Genomic DNA, 25,125 nt, shown 5'->3' with positions numbered 1-25,125 from the left:
CTAATAAACTATTTAGTTCATAACTCTATAGAAAATATTAAATTGCAGACTTGCAGTTAAAAATAAAAAATAAATAAATTTCAAAATCAATGTATATGATATAGCGAAAAAGAATCCACACAACCTGATATGTTGTTTTTATTAAAGATTTAATAATATATATATACATATATGATACAGTGGTTCAATTACAGAAGATTTGGTTATAATATATATACGCATGTACAGTGATCCAATTACAATTACAGAAGATTTAGCACGTGCAACGCTCATGGCCCGGATTTAAAACCACATTGTCTTTAAGATTTCCCAGATTTAAAATCTATAATAAAATTACTTAGATTTAAAACTACAAACGGTCATTGTCCAGATTTAAAACCCGTTGTTTTAAAATTGCCCGGATTTAAAATTTATAATATAATTTCCTCGGATTGACTTGACATATAAACTTAGTTTAGTTTATAGAACATTGATAGTATGAAAATGCGCTGGATTTAATGATGCCGGATTTACACCCAAATATCAAGGTGAATGGTTTAAGACATCGGTTAAACCGTTAAAAAAAATAAAATAAAATATTATGAGAAAAAACACAAATTCCAACAAAACAGTTATCAAGGTGAATGGTTTAAGACATCGGTTAAACCGTTAAAAAAATAAAATAAAATATTATGAGAAAAAGCACAAATTCCAACAAAAGTAGAGATTTACATCGTGTTCATTTCACTCATAAACATTTATACTTTATAGTCACAAATTTTTTCTTTAATAACATAAAATTATTTAAATTTGCTCTAATTGTATCTGTGATTATAATGATCTGTAATGACCTATTTTAAAATTAAAATATTGATGTAGCGTTAACAGCTGGAAAACCACTGTGATCGATGTAATAAAAAAAGTTATGACCATTTTTTTAATGTTATAAAATAAAAATATTTATGATCAACAGTGAAATAAATCTAACTTACACTCAATTCCGGCATCAGCGGCATCAGTGGCATCAGTGAAATAAATTTAACTTACACCCAATTCCATACCTGACAATAATTATCCTTCTCGCACTAATTGAAAAATTAATTAATAAATAAATAAACCACTGGAGGAGTATTATATAAGACCAGACCAGATAAAGAAAACTAATACATAACAATCCTTCAAAACTAAAACAAACTATAACAATACATACAGTAAGCATAGACAGTAACTATGCCGTAGATATTAGTGCACTTTACATAGGCATCAAATTAAACACCACCACCCATTTCTAACCTTTACAAAGTATTTATTTGGATAAGATATACATATAGTAAAACAAAACATTTAACCACAAAGCAGGTGATTAAAGTAAAAAAAGGCACAACAAAGATAACAAAATTTTAAAAGATATCAGAGAGTGTAGGAAGCTTGAGCTCCCCTTTTTTAGAGAGAGGAATGGTGAAGTTCCCAAAAATAGGGATATCCACAGTCAATCCCAGGCAAAGCTCATAGTCCACATCCCAATCCCTCCCAACATCCTTCATAAGGCTAATCAAGAAATCATAGGGCACTTTTCATTGGTACATCCACCTTTGTGTTCTTCTCTGCTTCTATAGATCCAGGATCATCCATCTTCCCAGACACCACCACCCTATAAATAATATTATCATTATTTATTCAACAATTAATCATCTACTTTTAATTGGTTTTTGGGAGGAATCAGAGGAGAGAGATCACCTGCCGGCGCTCTTGAGAGTGTAGGAGATCTCGCAGATGGGGAGATTGTGGCTGTAAGGGTTGTGGATGGAGATGGCGGCGTTGAAGATAGCGGCCTCGCGGGAGACGTTGTGGAGGGAGACGTCGTCTACGTCGGCTTCGGGTTTCTTCATCTTTGCGATCTTTTCGGCAACGAATTCCTTGGCTTTGTCCATCAGGTACGCCATTGTTTCAGCTTCGAGATCAAAGAGCGAGAGCGAGAGCGAGAGAGAGAGAGAGAGAGTTGTTGTGATTGTGTGATTCGTTTGATTCTTTAGAGGAAATGAATGATAAGTAAGGGGGCGGTTAGGGATTTAAGAAGGGGAGCTATCGAGGGAGCGCGTGTCGTTGTCTCAAACGTCTTTGCAGTGGTGGTAGCGTTTTGCCAACGCGTGGAGAACGTTGATGACTCACTACTGGGATCGTTATAAATGGGATTCCGATGCTTTTTTTATTTATTAAAAAAAAATTGAATTTTTTATTGTTCTAGGAAAGGAAATTGACATTATTTTCTGTATAACTTTGATGAAAAATTTAAATCTCTTTTCTTTTCTTTAATGAAAGTGGTCCACCTTTTCAAATAAATAAATAAATAATAGAATCTGAAGAAACAATTTTTTTAGAGTTAATTATGCTCACGCATTTGTATGCTGTGGTTAAAGCATCCTTATAAATTTATATAAGAAATAATAATAGAATAAAATTACTTTAGTAAATCTCATTCACGTTAAAAGAATATTTGAATTTTAATCAGAAAAGTAAAATTTTAGAGTCTATTTGCATACATAATTGTTTCTGCAACGATAAGTGAAAATATCTTCAGAAAAGCGTCCAGTTTCTCCCCTTTATTTTCTTTTCTTCAATTCTAAGCATTGTAAGTAGTAGATCATATCTATTTTCGTTTTAAATTCTTAAAAAGCTTGACTCATGGGCTGGTTATGCACCCATAATAGCAAGAGACGCAGCAGAGTATTCCTCAGTCTTCAGTTCATCCAATTTCTTTTAACCATAATCAGTAAGTTAAGTGCAATAAATAGCAAGTCAGCGAGAAAAGAGATTTAATGATATACCGCACTAGAGAAAACCACCAATATTCCCAAACTAAAGCAAAACTCAAAGAACAGTAAAAAGAAAAAAAAAAATTACAGAATCTTCATAAACAAAGCAGCCGCTAAATAAAGAAGGTAATAACACACGGATCAACACAACAAGTATTAGACATTGATAATCAGGTCATTTCTACCATTTCTTCAACTCCATTCCATCTGGTGGGCTCCCAGCAACCTTCTTAGATCCCACATCCTTCCAATTTGTGGACAAAACTGTGCCATTAGATTCCACCTGTTTTGCAGGAAAGAAACCAAATTGTTAAATTCAATGTACAAATTGAAGTTACAGTGACAAACAAAAAGCTCCTTTTCGTGGTTTGCTAATATGTCTTACAAACGATTTGCTCATTGCTCGTCTGGTGTCTTCATCAGCATTTCGGTATATATCCTGGAATAGCTTGTTTAAAGCTGCATCACCATCCAGCTTCTCTGCTTTTTCCTATGAACAAAATTGACAATTAACAACATGCAGCTTGAAATGAAAAGCATGTCCACAGAATAACATGAACAAAGAAGTTGGGCAGTTCTTTAACCCCCAATACCTCCTCCTTTACTTTGGCTTCAAGTTTGTCCCAGTCTACTTTTGTTTTAGAAGATGGATAGGAGGGTCTGTCCGATTTTGAGGCTGCAGATTCAAGAGTAAAAAGAAACCAAAAGACTTAGAGCATCAAGATTGCATGAACATGTCAGTGTTCTGACTCAATATTCCACACCACATTTTATTTCAACTGGAGAAACAAGCCACATAGCTATGGAATCAACTTTTTCAGAGATAATATGAACGATGAAAAGAAATGGTGAAGAACTTAGTCTGCATCAAGAACAAAATTTGTCACTCCTTTTACTCCAAACAAAATATTATGGGGGTATTTTAACAAATCGACCATCAGATCAAGCCATCAAGAAATTTCAAACAAAAAACATTCTATATACATAACAAGTAGCCAAACCTGATGGTACATGTGTCCTCTGCAAAGGTGTTTTATCTTTCCTGAATTCCAGAGATGGCCATGTAACAGCCTCAGCCTTAGCAAGATGAATTTCAATTTTTGAAGACAGCACCAGATATCTGCACTTATCAGGAATAATCTGCCAATTGGACAATCAAGAAGAAGAAGCACACAATTAACACAGCAATTATGTAAAATAAACAAGTCTACTCAGCTAGAAAATGACAAGGAACTGCAGTGAATTGTAAAAGCAATTTTCCACAATGACAATTTTAGAAAGTAATTGAAAAGGCAAATTGTTTTTGTCCATACCAATGGTAAATTAAAATTTAAGACCGTACATATCCACTGACAGTCAAAACAAGAAAACAGGAACTGCATCAGCAGCCATACTATAGGTCATTGAACTGATATATAAAATTCCCAGCAGATTGGTATCTCCCATGATATACCCAAATGAGACAGGCTTGTAGGTGAAGCCTTAAGCTGAATTAGCATGTAATATGAACTTTGTATATTAAAATCCTGTATTTAAAATGAAAGTCGAAACAAAAAAAAAAATACTTTTCATAAGAAATTTTTGACAACAATGATTGTTGACACCTTATAAAGTCCTAATGATAATAACAATTGCTTGATGAATGATAATGCCAGCATAGGCACACACCTTCCCAAACAGACGCGGTTGAAAATGGTAGATTTCATCACCAGGAATGCTAATGGTGACGCTCAACTGAAAAGAAAACAGTGAATTGTTGCCATGATTTCACAGAAAATATAGAAGTGCAGCAAAGAAAGAGTTCAAATACCAGAAGAGACAAGGTTAAATGAAGCTTACAATTTGTTCGCCAAAGTCAATAAGCACATTGTTTTTTGGAACACCCTTGGCGAAGATGGTCAACACTACTTCTGTAGGAGAATTGTAGTAGTCGTGTCTGCATAAAAAAATCAATTTAAATTACCATATAAAAGTAACTCCCTATAGAATTCACAGGTCGCAATTATTCACTTCATCTATTTGGTTTAGATTTTTTTCAACAAGTGTCCATAGCATACCAATTGATGTTGACTACTCTTCAAATAACGCATAAATGATAAATACCAAATAGTATAAACACCAAGTGATGAATAAATATATTGCAAGCTATGGTTTTTTTCAGAGAGTACAAAAGCATCACAACTTAGTGCATGACCAATTAGCTTAGCTCTCCATAGATCTGATTGTTGGGTTCAAAATTTGTTTATATACATGAGGCCTGAGCTTCACAAAGGCTCACTGTTTTAGCTCTAAAATGGTAAAACCTCAATTTGAGCTTGGATCATTCCTAAATTTTAAAACTTGAGCTCAGGCGATCTGAAAAAATATAATAAGACACCCAAGCTCAAGAACTTGGGAAGGTCAAACTCGTATATTACTTTTCTCATTACCAACATGTGCATATATATGATTTTTTTAAATATATATATATATATGCAAACCAAAATCAAGCTAATTCAGCTAACAGAGCTTGAATATGAACTGTAGCTTAGATTTTAAATAAGCAAACCTAGTTTTAACTATACTTCAGCTTGGTTGTTTTCACCCCTACTCACTGCCAATAATAAAGAAGCTGACCTTTTTTATATCCAAAGATCAACATATCAGCAAACAAGAATAAGAAACCAATTATTTGATTATCAGTAATCCATAAAATGGATGATCTATTTCTAAAGTCCTATTAAATGAAATAGTAATGTTGAAATTAGTTTGGTGGATGGACTAATTAATGACACATATCATTGTCATTATGAAATAAGTTATACGGGGGGTCAATTCAAGATTTTACAGTTCCATTCGACAGTATTCCTTCCCAGAGTTGCCTGAAAACAAAGGACAGAAACATAAAATATTCATCTCATGGCAATTGAATATAACAATGCTTTGTTAGGAAAAAAAAGTAAGCAGGACAACATGAGCCCATAATATATCATGTATCACGACAACAAAAGGATGGATCTTTTGATGCACATGAACTACTACAACACATGACAATAATCTGCAATAAGTCATTGACCAGTCATTTCAAAGGAAATTAGAATTTACCGGTATTTTGGTTTCTTAGGAATCAAATCTTCAGGTTGACTTGCAACATCAGGTTTAGAGCTAGCATCGGTTTCATTGACATTGACATTGGTTGTATTTGATGACACTATAAATTCCGGAGTACCAGGCATCACTGTCTTTGTGAGACCCAAGGTTTCCTCTGCACATACACATGGTAAAAAAAAGAGTGGTGTTGCTGACAAGAGAGAATATCCTACTTAAAAACTCAATTAATAACACCACTGTGTTATTAGGACATGGAGGTGTTGCGTACGCAAGTAACAAAAAGTATTCATCACTAGAATTTATTGAACAATGGATACATGGATACGACCATATATGTATACACATATCCATAAATATATGTGTGCATATGTGTATATAGATATGTGAACCGCATTGTTTTTAAAGTTGTGGTGAACATTATAGTAAAACAAAATGTTTTTAAAGAAAAAAATACATATGGCAAGAAAATTAGATTGTGTTAAAATTTAAAGTAAAATAAATTCTTAAAATCATGAAATATCATGAAAATCAATATAAAAAATTAGAAAAATAAAAATCAATTTCTAAAGATTAAAACGATTTAAAAAAAAAAGGAGTTTAAAAAGATAAGGTAATTTTAAAAAAAAACACAAAATTGAAGATTGAAGTTGAAAACAAAAGAAAAATTAAGATAAGTGTGAAAATACAATAAGAAGATAAACAAAATCAAAATCCAATTATCAAAATAAACTATTAGAAACTATGATTTTATGAGGAACATGAATTCTAAATGTGCCCCAGACTAATCATAGGGGCAGCCAATGTAAGGAGAAGTATAGTTGCTTTCTCAGCTAAAAAATCAAGTATGGCCATGTCACGTCGTCATTATCATTTTCAATCTAAATTTAGCATGAAGCTAAATGCTTTAACTCCAAAAGTACCTGCAATCAGCTTATCACATTCCTCTATAAGTCTTGAGAATCTGGAATCCCCTGGTGTAACCGTTGAAACCTGCTTTCAAGAGCTGCCTTAGCAGTCTGATATTCCTCGAGCTTCATGCAAGCAGCGCTGTTACCAGAAACACCAAGGCATTCAAGATAATGGATTGAAAATGACTCTCTTGAATATTTACATGTTTGCCATTAAAATATCCCACACCTCTATGGCATAAAAAGAGGCAAACGTCTTTAAAAGGTAGAAAGATTTTTTAAAAAAATTTGCAAAGACAAATATAATTCATGCAGATTGAGGTGAAGACTAGAACTATAGCATCCCTAAGCTCTGTTTACCTACCTTCTTCCTCCCTTTAGTTATCCAAATTTTAGGAGAATATGACTCAAGGATTCTATTATAAATTCTTTAGACCATGCAATCATCTCATTACGAGTCCCATGAGTTCTATGATACATTTGTAGAGAACTAATTACCAGGGAGGGTATGTGACTTAGGAAGATTGTACATTCCAATCAAACATGTGAGCATCAGTCACCCATTAAACAGCAATAATCATGGGAACTAGGCTGCATACATTATAACTAGGTGCACGTATATGTATGCTGTATAGTTCTTGACTAGACCGGGACTACAGTTCCAGGCCTATGAACCAAGCGTCACACCCCAGCTTGAGAAAAGAACAACTCATACGTGAGCATGCAAATGAATTATTTCAGAGATATTTATAGACAATTGAAATACTGCTAAAGCCCACTCTCCATCTATGGACAGGGGATCAGGGAAATCCTGCTACTACGAGAATTGCATAGAAATTATAGAATCACATCACAATTTATGCAATTTGGTAATCTCTCCAACAAAGATATCAACTAGAGCATAAAAGCATCTGCTGCACTAAACATAAGGAGAAAGCATCACGATATCATAATCTAAACTGAGAAACAGGAGTATGTATAACAAAACAAGAGCAAAGTAACTACCCCTTGCGCAGATAAGCCTTGGACATCGAAGGATTCAACTCGATCGCTCTATTCGCATCAGCAACAGCTTCTGCATATCGAACAGGGGACAAGAAACGCCATTAACGCATAGGATCACGGAAAGATCAAGTAAGAAGGGGTGAATGGATGACTACCAGTGTAATTCTGGAGCTTGATGTTGGCCTGGGCACGGTCGGCAAAGAGATCGGCGTTGTTAGGGTCCATATCGAGAGCCTGCGTGTAAAGATCCACAGCGAGGTCGAATTCGTCATCCAAGAAGGCATCCTTGGCCCGGTGATCTAGATTCAGCGCCATTGGAGAGGGAGAGAGAGGCAAAGAAGAGAGGAGATGGGGAGGATGTAGGGAGAGGAAGTGCAGGGTTTGGGGGTTCAAAGGATTCGATGATGGCGGATTGAATTCGGGGTTTCAGCGCGCGGGAGCGCGAGAGTGGAGGGGGTTAGGCGGCGAGTGCTACCTGGCGCTCGGAGGGAGATCAGATAAGGCTTTGCCGAGGGCTTGTTTGCAGTTGCGGATGCGGATCTTTTGTTTTCTGGTTTGTCAAACCCGTTAGCATTTGGGGATCCGGAATCCGATAAGAGAAAGGGCATTTATCATCTATCTTATTATTATTATACAGTTTGTAGCCTCCGACATAATCCATCATAGTGATAGTTTTTTTAACAACAAGATTTTTTAATTAATATAAATTATGGACGGACCATCACAGTGATTCATTTGTGGACACATTCTATTCACAAATTATTTTTTTTCTAATGGTTTTTTCCATTTTATTCATTAAAAAAAAAAAAAAACTATTCACAAATGCTATATTGAAGATGTGAAAAAAAAAACCAAGTATATTTCTTGAAGATGATATTGATTTCTAAATGAATCATTTATTTATGATTTTGTGATTGTGATTTTTTTTAAAAGATGGATAAATCATTTTAATTTTTTTAAAAAAACCTACGTATATTCAATAAATAAGAGTATAAAAAGGGAGATCATTAAGAGATTCAAAACAAGAGAAAATATAAAGAAAAGTATGAGTCGAGGTAAAAAAAAATATAAAAAACTACAAAAGAATTCCACTAATAGTGGAATCAGGCAAGACATCATAATAAAGCAACATGAGAAGGAATTTTTTAACGATGGGAATTCACCACATCATCAACTAATCAATGCATGAGTGTGTTCTAGCTCCTTTAGGGTTTCTCCCACCATGAGCGTGAAGTGAAGCCCCAAAAATGCTCCTAGATATGTTATTTGAAGTTGAGTGTTGATAATAAAGTAACGCTAATTTTTTAAAAAAACGAATAAACAATGTATATTCAATATATAAGTGTACAAAAAGGAGAACCTTAGAATTCGAAATAAGAAAAAATACAAGGAAAAATATGAATCAAGGTACAAAAAAAGAGCTAATAATTATAGGATAAATCAAGATATCATAAAAAAACAAAACAGGAGAAGGAACTTTTCGAAGAATTTTTTCAGCCGGAGGAATCCACCACATTACAAATTAATCCATGTATGGATGTGTTCTCGCTTCTCTAATGTTTCTCCCTCTATTTTTTTAATATTTATTTTATTTTATTGCTATTAGATGAAATCAAAGCTTCCACTTCATTAAAACTTTTTTTTTGTTGCCTCCTCAAATCATTCACAAAGGGGGAAGATTGAATTGAAAAACTTAGATCAAAACAAGTCATGAAATTATCAACAATTAAAGTATGCGAGTAGATTAACTAAAATTAATCGACTTTTTAATATTTAATTTAATAACAATTCTTCATTATTTTAAAATATGATTATTAATAATTTTTAAAAACAAGATCAATTAACTGAAATAAATATTAAGGATGGTCCCTTAAAATTAAATATCCTTCCAGAAAATACAAGAAACTCTCGTTCGCGGGCTTGGTATAGAACCACCGCGCCATGGCCCACCCCTTCTTCTCCGGCGAGCTTATAGCCGGAGAATTTGCCCCCACGGTCGTCAACGGTCATGATTCCCCTTCTCTGCCGACCTCTCACTCTCAGGTAATCTAATTGTCGTCCTCCTTCATGGTTGATTCCAAATTGTGTGTGTGTTTGCTTGGAGAATCAACGCAGTTGGTGGTCTCGGCTTCGAGGGTTTTAGTGGTGTGGCGAAGGGCATCTCGGAAGAAGGGATTGCTGTCATGATGGTTTACATTGGTTGTTGCATTGGATGGGATTGGAGCCCTAGTCCATGTAAATCCATCCCCAAAAATTATTAGCAAGACTCTATTTTTGCACATAAATTAGTTTTCTATGGTTTTGGTTTGGAATTTTTTGTGTTAGAAACTTAGAAAAACAATTAGATTTTGTTCATGGATATCTACAATATGTTCTCTATGTTGTTGATTGGATTTATAAATTTCATTGGCCTGAGTTTTATAATCATTCTATACCATGCAGAACTTTCACTTTGAATTTGATAAATGTATTGCTTGTAAGGTATGTTTTCATGAACATGCATTAGTGAAATCATATTAGTGTTCTGCATTTATAGTCCTCTGTTATTTCATATTAATTTTTCTTGAAGGGAACTTTTAGAAAATCTCAATATGGTCTTTGTGCATTATAGGTATTGTTTGTTTTTATCATTCTTGTATATTATAAGCCATGTGAATGTTGTTTATCTTGTCCACATGGATGATGACATGGAATCTCAATCCTATTGGACAAGCCACATCACCATCCATGTTTGGCCAAACTGGTACATCATTAGGAAACAATTTAATAAAAAACCTGGATTTTGTTTTGTATCCCATATGGATGCCACATCAACTACATGGATGAAAAATGAGCAAAATTTACAAGGTCTAATAATAGCTGCGATGAATGAACAATATGATCTGGAACAATGGTAAAGATGGTATTTATCCAAAAAATTATACTCAAGTGCATCACATGCACCTGTACAGTAGTACATATGACAATGATGATTTTCTGATGGCAAGTATGCCTCTGCAGCAGAGCTGCAATGCTGCAATGCTGCCCCCCCCACCCCACCAAGTGTGCTGAGGTCTGTATTAGTCATTACCGGATTCTTTTTTCCTTACTTACAAACTTACAATGATATTTTGAAATGGGAAAAAACTAGCAATTCTTAAGCGATTTAATAAACTTATACAATATTAATGCCACTTGGTATCATTAGTTCTGTTCTTGTGTATATAATATGGTTTGCGAATTTTCTATGCTTTAACTTTATCTTGTTATGCATTCATTCTTGAATATGAATAAAAGTATATCTATATATTTTGCTTCTCTGTTGGAATTGTTGACCAATGGCCATGAGATTTGTTAAAGAATCTGAAGGAAATATGCATCTTATCCATCCTTAAGGTCAACCAATTCCATGTCACATAATAGTTGATTTGTTGATGTTCTGATCATTATGCTAAGTTGGTGTTCCATCAGAGAGGATAGAGGATAATTAGAAAATGAAAAATGATGAAAGAAAACAGAACATCAGTTTCACAAGTGTGCTGAGGTCTGTATTAGTCATTACCGAATTCTTTTTTCCTTACTTACAATGATATTTTGAAATGGGGGAAAAAGCTAGCAATTCTTAGCGATTTAATAAACTTATACAATATTAATGCCACTTGGTATCATTAGTTCCATTCTTGAGTATATAAATGGTTTTGGAATTTTCTATACTTTAACTTTATCTTGTTATGCATTCATTTTTGAATATGAGTAAAAGTATATCTTTATATTTTGCTTCTCTGTTGGAATTGTTGACCAATGGCCATGAGATTTGTTAAAGAATCTGAAGGAAATATGGATCTTATCCATCCTTCAGGTCAACCAATTCCATGTCATATAATAGTTGATTTGTTGATGTTCTGTTCATTATGCTAAGTTGGTGCTCCATCAGGGAGGATAGAGGATAATTAGAAAAAGAAAAATGATGAAAGAAAACAGAACATCAGTTTCGTCAGTTGGTTTCCTTCCATTTGCTTATCTTGTTTCTTTTTCTTTTGCTTTTTCATTCAATTGAATATGATGATGAAATTTTCTTTCTAAACACTTCCAGCTGTTTCTATCAAGATCAGCTTCTTCATCATTATAGACGTTGAATACATGAGACTGTGAGTGATGTTTTCATGTTGTCGAAAGTTATCTTGCAATGTTTTCTGTGAGGGTCACTGTCCTTCTCTACTGGCCGCATCTCAGATCAGCTTATTCATCATTATAAACGTTGAATGGGTGAGGTTGACAGTGCTGTTTTCATATTCTCGAAGGTTCTCTGGAATGTTTTCTGTATGGGTCACTGTCCTACTCTTTACTGGCCACATTTTGGTTCTCGGTGACTCAAAATTACAATTTCCTTATCATGCTTTTTCTAAATCAGTGGTGGAGGTGTTTTAGATATTGAGCTAACTGCTATTTTTTATCCTGAAAGATAATTCAGATAATATGCTTTAGTGTTTCCCTCCTTTCAGGTTAACTGGATGGAGAATTATGATGTGGCTGAAAACAAAGCAAGTTATTTGTGATTGTTCAATGTTTATCAGGGACCATGGATAGCTGTACAGGGTGGCACTTTAGTGGAATATCTTTACATCCACGGCTGAAGATTTGTGCATGCACATTGCCAGTCTGGTGGAACTAGACCCAACATAAACTGCTTTTCTGTAAGTGCTGAACTCAGAGGATCTCACAATCTATCTCCTATTACGCCTTTCAAATTACTGCAGCCTAATATGGATAGGCACCATAAATTGAAATAAAGTAAATCTCTACTTGTTATTTTGCTAATCAGTGGACCAACAAAATTCTATCTTTCTTGGTTTGTAACTGTGCATTGCTGACAAGACCAAGATATAGTGGAGTTCATATGTACGATTGCGTGGTATATTGCCTGTACATTTGTGTGTTGGCTGTCTGTCACAAACACGACCGCATGAGATGGTGAGAGAAATGTGCCAAAGCTATGTTCTGGTAATAACTAGATCTTGTGTTATGGTTCTTATGGTTGATAATATCTGTTGCATGATCTCTTCAACCAGATATCCTTCTTGAATTACTGAAACAACATGATGATTTTCTTTCTCCCAGAAATAATGATAGTTGCTTCAAATTTCTTTGCAAAAGCTGTTTTTATATCTACCCGCAATGGAAATTGATGCTTTAGTCAGCTCCTTTATTCATCCCTAATGACCAGACCTTGATGTTTTGCCCTGTGTAGCATCTTCTAATTTCACTTTCATCAAGATTTCAAAGCACTTAATCTGAGCAAAGGGCATGTAGCAACTAGCAAGGGCTCATAAATTTATCAGTAAATATATTTTTCAGTTGAATCATACATAGAAGTTCTGCACAATGAGAGAGGTATTGTAAATCTTAACTATTGTACCAATTCCTCATCTCCCTTAAGAGTACCTTTTGTCTCACCCCTTCTGTTAGGAACCTTGGGATCTTGTTGACAAAGTATTCCTGGTCTTTGCTGTGTACTTGGTTACCTCAAGACCAAGGCATATCCTTTTGCCAGCCAGCCAATGCCAGCATCTACATTTGGGGTCATGACCACTCTAACTTGGGTGATTTGTTATACATTGCCTCCTTATGGGTACTTACCCATTTCTTAGTTTGCCTTTTATGTAGCCTTTTATTTGACTTTTTAGTTTTTAGTCCTTTCTTACGTTAAGACTTTTCCTTTTATGTAAAAATGGTTTCGGTTGAATGAAATAAACAAATAGTTATGTAAATTGTTTTATTTTGCAGTACCATTTATTTAGGATGTGGGATTAACTGCAAAAGAAAAAGTAGGAACACCTCACTTCTTGGCTTGTGGGTAAATATGAAAGACAATTTTGCAGTGCCTAATCCTTCTATTATATTGCCCTTGTTTTGCCGCGTTGACTATTCGCTCGCATGGAATCCATGATCTCGGCTTAAAAAGTCAATCCATTCCGACTAAATTAAAAAAAAGAAAAAGAAAAAGAAAATACTAATACATTAACAAATTAAACAAAACCATCTTTTCACACAACCCACTTAAGTTTATATATAAAATTTTAAAAAAAGAACAGAATTGGTATCTAAGTCAATTACAATCTGAACTAGAGAAAGGAAATTAATTACATGTTTTTCTTCAACCCTTTTTCTATAAACCCCAAGAAACACCAAAAACACTGAAATTGTTAGAAAGGACAAAGATTCAACGCCCCCCTAATCTCCTTACGGTCACACCCCGCCGGCGGCGGCGGTGGCGGTGGCGGTGTTGTTATTACTGTTGTTGTTTGGATCATTACCAAACCAAGGAAGCGGCGGCGGAAAGCTCTGATCCTGGAAAGCGGTGTTGTTGTTTGGATCATTACCCAACCAAGGCAACGGCGGCGGAAAGCTCTGATCCTGGAAAAACCTAGAAACTTCATCATCCTCCGCCGCCATATCACCGCCGTCCACCACCTCATTCAACCCCATGAACACCAAATCATCATCACCCATAACCTCCATATCCTCCACCAAGAGTTCCGTTTCCTCCTCCATCGATGAAGTTATCGGGGTCGTCGGCGAGTGCCCAACCACTGATGTTGGTGGTGATACCGGTGCCGCATCACCACCAGCGCCAGCACCGGCGGCTGGTGAGAGCTTGGAGCGAGTGCTACCTGCGAGTGAGTTCCGATGGGTGGGCACTGGGTGGTTGTGCTCTCCTGTGTACGTGATTATGAGCACGCCCGGGTCTTCCCTGCTCCTCTCCACCTGCTTTCTTGCTTGGCATCCCTTTGAACTACTGCATCTGTAGTAACCCCTGTGTTTCCATTTCCAAATATTAATTTGTTAATTAAAAAAATATTTATATATATAAAGTTGACTGAGAAAATAAAAACATAATATGAAGCTCACCGGGGATAAGGTGACCCTTTGATGGGTTTCTGGCCGTACTTCCTCCAAGCCCACATATCAGAAGCTAAACCATCAGCCGGAACATGGCATACCACCCTCTTTTGCTGGTTCTTTCTGTCCAAAATAAATAAATAAATAAATAAATAAAATAAATCTTTAATTTAAAATTCCAGTACCATTAACTGAAGAAATGGAGGTTGTATCTAAACTCACCTTCTTTTGGACCGAGGGATCTGGGCCATCCTGGGCCGTATCTGGGCCGGAGAAGGAGAAGGAGAAGGGATCGGATGGTGTTGCAGAATAGGCTTTGGGAAGAAAGGCTTACAAAGCTCTTCAAGCAGTGCTCCATCTCTAGAAGAACCCCCAGCAAGATCCGGGAAACAAGTTCCACATCCAAGAACCACCTCTTCCTTCACGGGGGAGGGAAACACGGAGGGAACCTCCGGAGGAAACGGAGAACAAAAGAACGAGAAGGCATCCCTTGTCGGCGCAGGAGGTTGAGTTCGCCGGCAGCTCCTCACAACTGCAAACAGGTCCCAGTCGTTGTCGCTCTCTTCCATCTCACCACTGAAACTAGCTTTGGGATTCGTGCTCAGCTAGATCAGTACAGGCGTTATTCTCGCCATCAAGAAGAGGGAGAGTCAGAGAAGGCGCTGACTTTTTCGGTGGGAGAGATAACAGAGGAGAAGAGAAGAGAAGAAGGAGAGAAGAGAAACAAAAAAAAGAATAGCAGGAATGGTGGTTTTGGGAGATGTGGGGATAAATGGTAAATGAAGTGGTTTTAAAGGTGGGGGCATAGGATACTTCTAAAACCACTCTGGTTTTCAGTTTCTTGTTTGGTTTACCGCTTGACTTTTCGACAAAAGTCAAAGGGGATCAAAGTCAGCCTCCACGTCGGCGCTGGCGCGCTAAAAGTCGCGTCCACCCACTTCCACGCGCACACGTTCGCCCGGTCTCAACAAGAAAGATGAGAATATTAATTGATGCCTAATTGTTTTTTTTTAAAAGAAAATTTAAGAAAATAAATTTTAGTTAATTAATAATTTTTTTAAATATATAATACAGGCGTTATACATTAAGGGTGTAGACTTTTTACTGGCCCAGTTTGACAGATGTTATATGATCGTTGATTCTGTTAAAATTTTAAAAACCTTATTTATTATGTGATTTGTCTAATCTGATCTCGAGTGTTTTATCCTGAGTTATTAGTCAATGCCAAAAATCCATTAAAAAAAAAATCACTGGTCAATGTAAAAATACAAAAAAAAAACATCTGTTATTATGTAGATTGACAAATGTCATCGTAATTGGTTGGTCAATGTAAAAATACAAAAATTGTATTTACTTTATAGTTAGGGTAGTCTGACATGTATTGGATGATTAGATGTTTGGTTGTTATAACCAAACATCTATTTATTTGGTGATTATCAGAAAAATCTGAAAGGTTGATCAATGTGAAAAGCTAAAACCTTCCGTGTCAATTGGATAGATATTAGCCAGACCTATATTAAGGATTAGCCAAGTGAGTTGTTAATGTAAAAAATTAGAGAAATCATTTATTGTATCGTTGGTTCAATCAAATAAGTGTTGTGCAAAATTAAAAAATAAATGGTGCATCAAGTGTTAATTAGGTATAATTGTTTAGTTTATGATTATTTTTGCTTAATGCCTTCAAACAAGTATTTATCTAGTGATTAATTCGACAAATGTTATTAGGTTATCCACATTATTATAGAGTTAGTGTATCGTAACAAACAGTATAATGTTAGAGGATGAAATTTTTAATTATAAAAATTATCTTTTGATAGTTTGAGATAATGCAACATATTTTAACTTTTTAAATATCATATATTTACAATTTTGTCTTTATATATATATATTTCAATTGTTTTTTAGAATTTTATCAAATGATAAATTTGTGGTTATCTTTTCCAAAGAAAAGGACAATGCTGAGATTTTATATTAATCATAATTTTCAATTTAGAGTTAACAAGATTCTTTAAATTATTTAAAATTTTAAACAATAATTAAAAAGATTCTTTAAAGTCACATGGTTATCATCCCTTCAGTTTTCCATTATTTAAATTTTTAAACAATAATTAATTAGACACAATTGCACCCGTGTACAATAAGCGATTGTACATTGCTCTACCCCCATTTTGTTGAGGACGACCAATCACCAAAAAGAGATTTATTTCTATATAATAAAATAAATGATATATATACATATATAATTGCACCCACATACACAACTCTCTCTTACATGAACCAGCCATTTTTTTTAATTACTTTTATATTTCATTTGTTTATAAAATGTAAACGGTCATGCCCTCATTATACTGTGAGCGTAAGTTCGAACACAACTGTTTACTGAGAATATAAGCATCTATATAGAACCCAATAATGATAGATAAAAATTATTAACACCAATCATTATGTTAACATATATTGGATTGTTTCAGCGGGCAAAAGACTCACTTGTTATGCAATACCTTCTTTTACTAAAAATATACAATTAACAAAAACTGTTTTTCTCCTCCGAATTTAAAATTTTGTGTGTGTATTTTATATAATTTTATTATGACCTATAGACCAACTAGACATCTGTTTGACTTCATGAACTAGCCACTCCATGAAATAACATAGTATGTTTCTGTTTAATTTTCTATTTTTTAAATTTTATATTTATAAAATAAATTTGTGATCCATCATTAATGTTGATAATTTAACAAATTGTAGTTTTTTTATTTAATATAAAAATTACAATGAGTGCAAATTTTCAATGCAATCTTTTAAAAGCAAACTCATAGATATACAGTGGATATATTTACAAGTATTTTTAAATCTATAATTTTTTAATTTGAGAATTGGAAAGAAGAATAATTATTCATTTGATTCAAAAATCACAATGAATGCAAAATAATAATATTATTATATTTTAAAAGCAATCTCATGTATATATTCAAAAGATTGTATTTTCAAAACTATAATTTTTAAGTGAAAAAAAACCAATTATAGATAAACATAAAGTTAAAAAAAAACACACACACACACACAAAAGTAAAAACACACACACACACACACAAATCATCATAAGCAAAAAAACTCAAAATATCAATAAATTAAAAAAATCCATAGAAATAAATATATTAAAATAAAAATTTTCACAAAAAAAAATGCGCATATTAAAATTATTTTAACAATAAATTTACACTATATTATCTTATTAGAATATTAATAAAAAAAGGAGATTTGTTAGTTACAATTATTTTAAACAATTTTCTCTCCAAAGTGTGAGTAAAGATGTGTTAGACAACATTTTTTTTTTTTTTTGAATAAAAGTGGATAAACCACTGATTTATTAAAAGGAGAACAAAAGTACAAAGTGTTAAATCCTCTCACCAGAAGTGAGGGGAAAAAAGTACAGAGGAGAAAGCAAAGAGGCAAAAAGTAGAGGGAAGTCTAATCAGGCGGAAGACACCGTCTGGCATCTCAGGCCTTATTAGAGAAGTAGTAGGAGTAACTATGCCGGAGCAGTGTCGTGGTCGAGATCGCCATTAGGATTTGAGGCTCTAGCGCTAAAAAAGTTGAGCGAGCGCTTGATTGATTGTGAAGCTTCATTGAGGCTTTGTTGATGTCTGTCGGCTGCTGTTGAGAACCAGGAAAGAAGCATGTTAGCAGTTTTATAAATAATATTGAGATGCGAAGATGCGGTCAATTGAAAGATGCGAATAGTTCTTTCAAGCCGGATATTCCACGAGGATTGCACGGGACGTGAGGTCCCGGAGGATTCGGTCTTTCGAGGGGCTAAGGATGGTATCCAAATGGTCCACGAGTGAGGGGATTGTCCGTGGAAGAGAGTTTGCTTCTAAAAATTTGTGAAAAGAGTGCCCGAGATCGTTTAGAAAAATTCACAATCGATGAAGAGGTGTTGAAGATTTTTTTCGGATGCATTGTGGCAAAGGACACGGTGTCGGTGGAATTTTTGGAAATTGTAACCTTTTTTTGAAGAGATTTGAGAGAGTGAGGATTTTGTCCTCCCCGCAAATGACCAACGAAGAGAGTAATTTTGCTTGGGCGTTGATTTTTTTCGAGAAAAGGGGATAAAAGCGGCTGCGTGTTCCACCATCAATGAGAAATTTATAAAAGGATTTTACAGTGAATGTGCCACTTCTATCAAGAGTCCAAGTGTGAACATCATCTTGAGTCTGGGAGCAATCAGGGATAATATCAAGAAGGGCAGATAACATGTTGGGGGTGGAAGTGGGAAATAAGAGTTCGGTGTTGTTTAGATAATGCGTGAATTGTTTGATGGTTATCCATGGAGCAGTGCAATCAATGAATAGATCGGGCCAACAATCTTTAAGACGAAGTCCAGCATGCCAACGATCATACCAAAGTGAAGTGTTAGAGCCGTTTCTGATGGATTTCGTTATGCAAGAACGGAAGGGAGGTAATGTGGAAGTCACCCCTGCCCAAAAAAAGGATTTGTTTCTGGGTGGGGTATGAGATAGCACTCCAACAGTGTCACTTATGGAATAATTAGCGTGGATGATTTTGGCCCAACTGCTATTAGGATTACAAGTTAATTTCCACCACCACTTTCCAAGTAAAGCGTTATTGAAGGTCTGAAGGTTAAGGATTCCCCAGCCTCCCATATCCCGAGGTCTAGTGATCCTACTCCAGGCAATCAATCTGACTCCTTTGGGTCCCAGATTGGGGCCTTTCCAAAGGAAATCTCTCCGGATTTTATCAATATCTTTGATCACCCAAGCGGGGAGCTTGAAAACTGACATCCAGTAAACAGGGACGGTTGAGAGAATAGAGTTAAGGAGCGTTAAGCGTCCACCAAGTGAGAGGTAATTTGCATTCCAAGAGGTGAGCCTGGAGCGAACCATGTTAATGAGTTTCGCCCAATCGATACGTTTGGGTCTACGACCAGAAAGAGGTACACCTAAGTAGGTGATTGGGGAGGCACTCACGTGTGCAGGTTTAGGATTCTAGGCGAGGAGTGATGGGGTTGATAGCCATAGTTAGAGGAGTAGAGCGACTTTTTGAAAAAAATTGATGGATAAGCCAGAAGAGCCTTCATAAAGATACAGTATAAGTTTAATGATATGAAGATCTTCCTGTCCTCCAGTAGTGAAGATAAGAAGATCATCAGCATATTGGAGGTGGCAGATGTTATCAGAATGGTTCAAGGGGATCCCCACCAGAACTTTGGATTTGAGAGCATGGGAGAACATAGCGCTCAGAACATCAGTGGCAAGGGCAAAGAGCAGAGGAGAGAGGGGATCACCTTGCCTCAAACCTCTTTTGCAACGAATGTAGTCCTGAGTGGATCCGTTGATAAGGAATTGGGCCTTGGCAGTGCTAAGTATGGAATGAACCCAGGAGATCCATTTAGGTCCAAAGCCTCTAGCAGCAAGAATTTCGAGAAGGAAATTCCAATCAAGAGAATCGAAGGCTTCAGCGAAGTCCACTTTAAAGATATGTCCAAGACGTTTGTGTTTTTGTAAGTTGAAAATTATTTCTTGTGCACCAACAATGTTGTCCGCAATACATCTGCCTTTAATAAATCCGGATTGAGATTCATCGACAAGCAAACCGATAACAGTATTGAGACGATTAGCAAGTATTTTGGAGATAATTTTACAAGTGGAATTGATAAGACTGATGGGTCGGAAGTCCTTTACTTCGCCAGGCGAATTATTTTTTGCAATAAGAGCAATATGTATCCAGTTAATGCGCTCAAGGTTGATTGTGCCTTCGAAGAAGTCCTCGCAAAGTTTAACAAGTGTGTCTTGGAGGATGGTCCAATGTTTTTGGAAGAAGAAAATAGGGAATCCATCAGGACCAGGAGCTTTGTCAGGGTTAAGGCCAAAAACAGCTTGTTTGATTTCTTCAGTGGTGAAAGGTAGTTCAAGCTGGGAGAGATCAATTCTAACCTTGTAATCGAAAAGAAAGTGCCAATCCAGGAGAAATCTATTTGGCAAAGGAGTGCCAAAGATAGAGCGATAATGATCGGTAAAAATTCTACCAATATGAGCGTTGTCGTCAAACCAAAAGCCATTATGAAGAATACGAGGTATGTGGTTTCTATTTCTCCTGCCATTTGCGATTTGGTGAAAAAATTTAGTGTTCGAATCTCCCTCTCTAAGCCAAGTGATCCTGGAGCGTTGTTTCCAGTAAATTTCTTCCTGGTTTAAGATATTGTAGAGTTCAGAGCGAATTTGGGAAAGGCGGTTGGATTCATCCTCTAAGAGGGGTCTACATTCACTAATAATGTCAAAGGAGTGTAATTCTGCGAGGAGATTGCTTTTAAGAATCTTTGAAGCACAAAAATTGTTCTTGGCCCAAATGCGAAGGTTGGCTTTTAAATGTGCAAGTTTTTTGGAAAAGATGAACGCACCACAGCCAACAGGGCTAGGATCCAACCACCATTCTTGAATAAGATTGATGATATTAGGGTTGGTATACCAGAATTTCTCAAATTTGAAGATTCGGGATCTATTTTGGTGCAGTCCAAAATCGAGACAAATGGGAGAATGATCCGATCCAAATCTGGGGAGATCAAATTGAGAAGTTCTCGGATATAAGGAGGTCCAATCATGAGAGTAAAGGAATCGGTCAAGTCGGACCCAGATAGGGTTAGATTGCCCATTGGACCATGTGAATTTTCTTCCACAAATGGGAGGGTCAATAAGATCCAGTTCAGTTAGAAAGCATTGGGATTCAGTGATATCTCTAGGATTAAAGATACCGTTATTTTTGTCTTCTAAGGAGAAAATCGTGTTGAAATCGCCACAAATAACCCATGGAGTTGTGATGAGATTTTTTAGGGTTCTGAGCTCATTCCAAAAATCAGGCCGAAAAGATCTGGAGTTTGGCCCGTAGACGCTGGTGCAAGACCAAGTGGAGTTATCAAGGCGATTAGTAAATTTAATGGAAATGGTAAAGGATCCCTTATAAATTAAATGTCCAGTAAGTTGCGAGCTGTCCCAAGCAAGGATAATACCACCAGCAGTGCCTTGGGCCGGTAGGAAATCAAAAGAGTCAATGTGTTTGCCTTCGATTAATCTCCATAGGGAACTATGAAGGTTTTGAAGTTTAGTTTCTTGAAAACAAACAATATCAGCTTTGCAATTAGAAATAACTTCTTTGACTAAGTGGCATTTAGAGGGTCTGCATTTTATATTTTATTTGGTGGCATGCCTTCAACTAGAATTGGTTCCTCTGCATTAAAAAAATAATTATTATTTCAATAGAAATGTAAAATAAATTTCTAAAATTTCAACTCATTATCATAACTATGTAAGGAAAAAAAACCTAAAAAATAAAATCTATAAAATATAAATAATAGGTGAATATCAACAAGTAACTAGCCTTTATTAAGAAAATATATATATATATATATATATATATATATATATATAACAACAACAACTACCCTACGTCTTAAACCAAAGATGTACTTTGTTTTCCAATGATATAATACAACATACATTAGGTCCTAATGAAAATAAAAAAACATGATAAACATGTTTTAAAATCTTGATTAAAATTAAGTAAAATTAAATGTAAAAATTCATAATTTAAATAATTTTCTATGTGCATATATCATCCTCGTGTGTATGGATATTAAAATCATCATTTTTAAAAAGGTTAAATAAAGAAAATGAGGGTAGATGATAAAGTTAAATAGTAGAATAAACTCTCTTCTTTTTTTATTCTTTATTTAATTTGATTATTAATATTAATAATTTTCTCATTTATTCAAAACAAAGGTTCAAATAAAATACACCCAATTAGATGTGCACATCTTTTCTCAAATGGTCAAGCCATGACATGGAGATAAAAGCCAAGAAAATTGCAAGTCCAATGACTCTACACTTGGATCTATCCACACAAGAACCACATAAGCATTCTTTTAAAAAAACTATTTATTTAAATCAAGTTTGCACTTTGCCTTTTGATGAAAATATTATTATAAACCTAACAGTGGATATTAGATGTGTTATTTTATTTGAGAATTACTTTTATATTACAATCCAAACATATGCCACACTATAAATTACAACATAAACAAATAACTCTTGACTTCATTTGATCATCAAAGTTCCAATATATTAAACTATGTTTTATCATTGCAATAATTATGATGTATATATATACTAATAATTAAATATATAATTTAGAGGATTGCATATGTATAGAAAATTCCAAAATTCAATTGATCATGCTGATGAATTTCATTTCGTCCCTTTGGAAGTACATATATCAAAGTTAAGTAAAATTAAATCATCAAAAGTACACATTATTATATGTGTATATATATATATGAAATATGATTTATGAAAAAGGAAAAAATCCAAAAGAAAGTCAAAAAGTGATATAAGGTGCATCCAGTTGTCGAAACACGAAGTCATTGAATTATATTTCAACCTCTCATCACGGATTTGTAAGCTGTCTCATCTTTGTTTTAGATAATGTTTGGAAATTAGATACTGTTTAAAATCAGACAAATAAATAAAAATAAAAAAATAAAAATAAATGAAGAAACAGGGAGAAGGGTACTTCAAAACAGCTATAAATATGTATTTTTCTTCCAAAGTCAATATTATTTTTTAAAATATTATACATAATTTTAATTACATCACTGATATTTGTTAATAAATACTCATGTGATGATAAATATCAGCAAAATTGGATTTATTTATTTATTGAGGAAAACAATTTTAATAAAAAACTTTTTTTTCCCTAAAATTAACTAAATTTAGGTATTTATTTTAAATTTTGGAAAAAACTAAGGACCAACAATTTAGAAGTAATGATGAAATTAGCAAGATTGATTCATATATAAACATGCTTCTTGGTGATTTTAGATTAAATTTGAGTCAAATTAGAATTATGATTTTTTTTTTTTTTGGACAAACACAGCAATCACATGTTAGTGTCTCTATCATGCGTAAGTTATTGTATCATATACGCCTTCACTTTGACGGTGCAAGTGAGTGGGGGTGCAATATCACCCGTAAGTTAATTTATTCAATGAGAATTCAAACCCTCACCACTTCACATACTTCACAAGAAACACGTGTTAATGTCTCTAATCACTCGAACCAAGTAGCTTTCATAATTATAAATTATGATTTGAGTTTAGATTAAATAAGCATACTTGCTGAGTGAGTACCACTGAATAGTTGTGTTAAGTGATAAGAGAGTATTTGATTGTTTCCTTATTGTGTGATTAATAAAATTAATTTTTTTTCCACTTCTTTTCTCCTACATTCTCAACAAGTGGTATTAGAGACATATTATTGGTGGTCTACAAATATTAAATAATCATAATTATATAAATTGAATAAATTTATTCATTTCAGATCTTTTAAACATAATAGGCTCATATAAGGTGACATTTATTTGACAAAATAGATATCATTTAGGATAAATATCATTCCCCGTTGCCTAAACGGTATATCAATTTAGTTAAAAAGTTAAAAATATATATATGTATATTTTTTTCTTAATGACCACAAGCGAAAAGAATTTCTCCCTTTATGGGCACTTTATGGGCCTCCCCTGCCCTTGACCTCAAAACACACAAATGGGAAACAATCAAACATTAAATTGGAAGGTCTTCAAAAATTAAATAATAATAATAATACATGATATTTGTGGTCGTCAAAGACTTAAGAATGATTTATTCACATTACTATTTAAAAATTTATAGAAGAACATTTTGTATTTTGACCTTTTTTTTTTAATGGTAAACATCATATATTTTTTTTCCTTATACTTTGTTCAAATTAAATTTGACTAAAAAAAATATATTTAAGGCCAAGTCCCATTCTATTTCAAGTCAAATCCTTTTATAATAGCATGAGCAATTCAGCACTTTTTCCCCTGCTCATGTTAGTGTATGGTCGTTATCTTATGAAAAATATAATTTTTATTTCAAAAAAATACTTTTTTTTTAATTTTTGTTTAGCTGAACTTGTTCTTTCTGGACGATCTCATGTGTTATGGATATTTAATGTGATTTTATTTTATTTTTATAATATATAACAAAAAAACCTTGCTTAAAATATTTCATTATATAAAAAAAAATTTATAATTTTTTTTATCAATGTTTAACTTTTGTAGTTTTTCCTCCCAAGTGAGAAGTGGAATGATCAACGTCTCTCACAATAATTGACGTAAGTGGTTCCTTCACATTATTTAAAATTTTTTTATAATATTTAACTTGATACCTAAATTTGGTCTATTGGAGTTGGAATGTGAATTATTTGTTTTAGGCATTGATCCTTCAAGGATATGCGCTCCAACTTGTGCAATCAAAAAGTAAAAATTAAAATTTATTTAAATATTTAAAAATAAAGATATTGATGCAAATTTCTAAACTACCTTAGATATCACAAATATACTAATATTTGATGCAC

General features: G+C 34.2%; 3 protein-coding genes across 3 annotated transcripts; all 3 read right to left on the bottom strand.

Moving 5' to 3' along the window:
* Positions 1-1,130: 1,130 nt before the first annotated feature.
* Positions 1,131-2,019, bottom strand: LOC120261617 (late embryogenesis abundant protein Lea14-A-like). The gene is given in 3 exon segments (XM_039269566.1): positions 1,131-1,553; positions 1,555-1,630; positions 1,717-2,019. Coding segments are annotated over 3 exon segments (456 nt in total). The 5' UTR covers positions 1,923-2,019; the 3' UTR covers positions 1,131-1,379.
* Positions 2,020-2,775: 756 nt separating this feature from the next.
* Positions 2,776-8,316, bottom strand: LOC120260139 (protein SGT1 homolog). The gene is given in 11 exon segments (XM_039267579.1): positions 2,776-3,075; positions 3,178-3,282; positions 3,386-3,468; positions 3,794-3,932; positions 4,461-4,526; positions 4,632-4,728; positions 5,877-6,036; positions 6,803-6,875; positions 6,878-6,929; positions 7,796-7,865; positions 7,951-8,316. Coding segments are annotated over 11 exon segments (1,107 nt in total). The 5' UTR covers positions 8,111-8,316; the 3' UTR covers positions 2,776-2,973.
* Positions 8,317-13,960: 5,644 nt separating this feature from the next.
* LOC120260677 (WRKY transcription factor 22-like) lies at positions 13,961-15,424 on the bottom strand. Its single transcript, XM_039268215.1, has 3 exons — positions 14,897-15,424; positions 14,684-14,797; positions 13,961-14,588 (listed from the first exon to the last, which is right to left on the bottom strand). Exons 1-3 carry the CDS (start codon positions 15,241-15,243, stop codon positions 14,021-14,023), a joined length of 1,029 nt encoding a protein of 342 aa, XP_039124149.1. The 5' UTR covers positions 15,244-15,424; the 3' UTR covers positions 13,961-14,020.
* Between the last annotated feature and the right edge of the window lie 9,701 nt (positions 15,425-25,125).

This window comes from Dioscorea cayenensis, chromosome 5 (assembly GCF_009730915.1).
Source record: "Dioscorea cayenensis subsp. rotundata cultivar TDr96_F1 chromosome 5, TDr96_F1_v2_PseudoChromosome.rev07_lg8_w22 25.fasta, whole genome shotgun sequence".
Taxonomy (NCBI): domain Eukaryota; kingdom Viridiplantae; phylum Streptophyta; class Magnoliopsida; order Dioscoreales; family Dioscoreaceae; genus Dioscorea; species Dioscorea cayenensis.
Note: the sequence above shows the minus strand (reverse complement) of the source record. Positions and strands in the feature narration are given on the sequence as shown.

Bases quoted from the DNA above. Each gene is read 5' to 3' on its own strand.
- LOC120260677 (XM_039268215.1), bottom strand. From the start codon at position 15,243: ATGGAAGAGAGCGACAACGACTGGGACCTGTTTGCAGTTGTGAGGAGC. The intron at 14,798-14,896 runs GTGAGTTTAGAT...TATTTTGGACAG, and splicing joins ATCCCTCGGTCCAAAAGAAG to AAAGAACCAGCAAAAGAGGG. The intron at 14,589-14,683 runs GTGAGCTTCATA...ATGGAAACACAG, and splicing joins AAAGGGTCACCTTATCCCCG to GGGTTACTACAGATGCAGTA.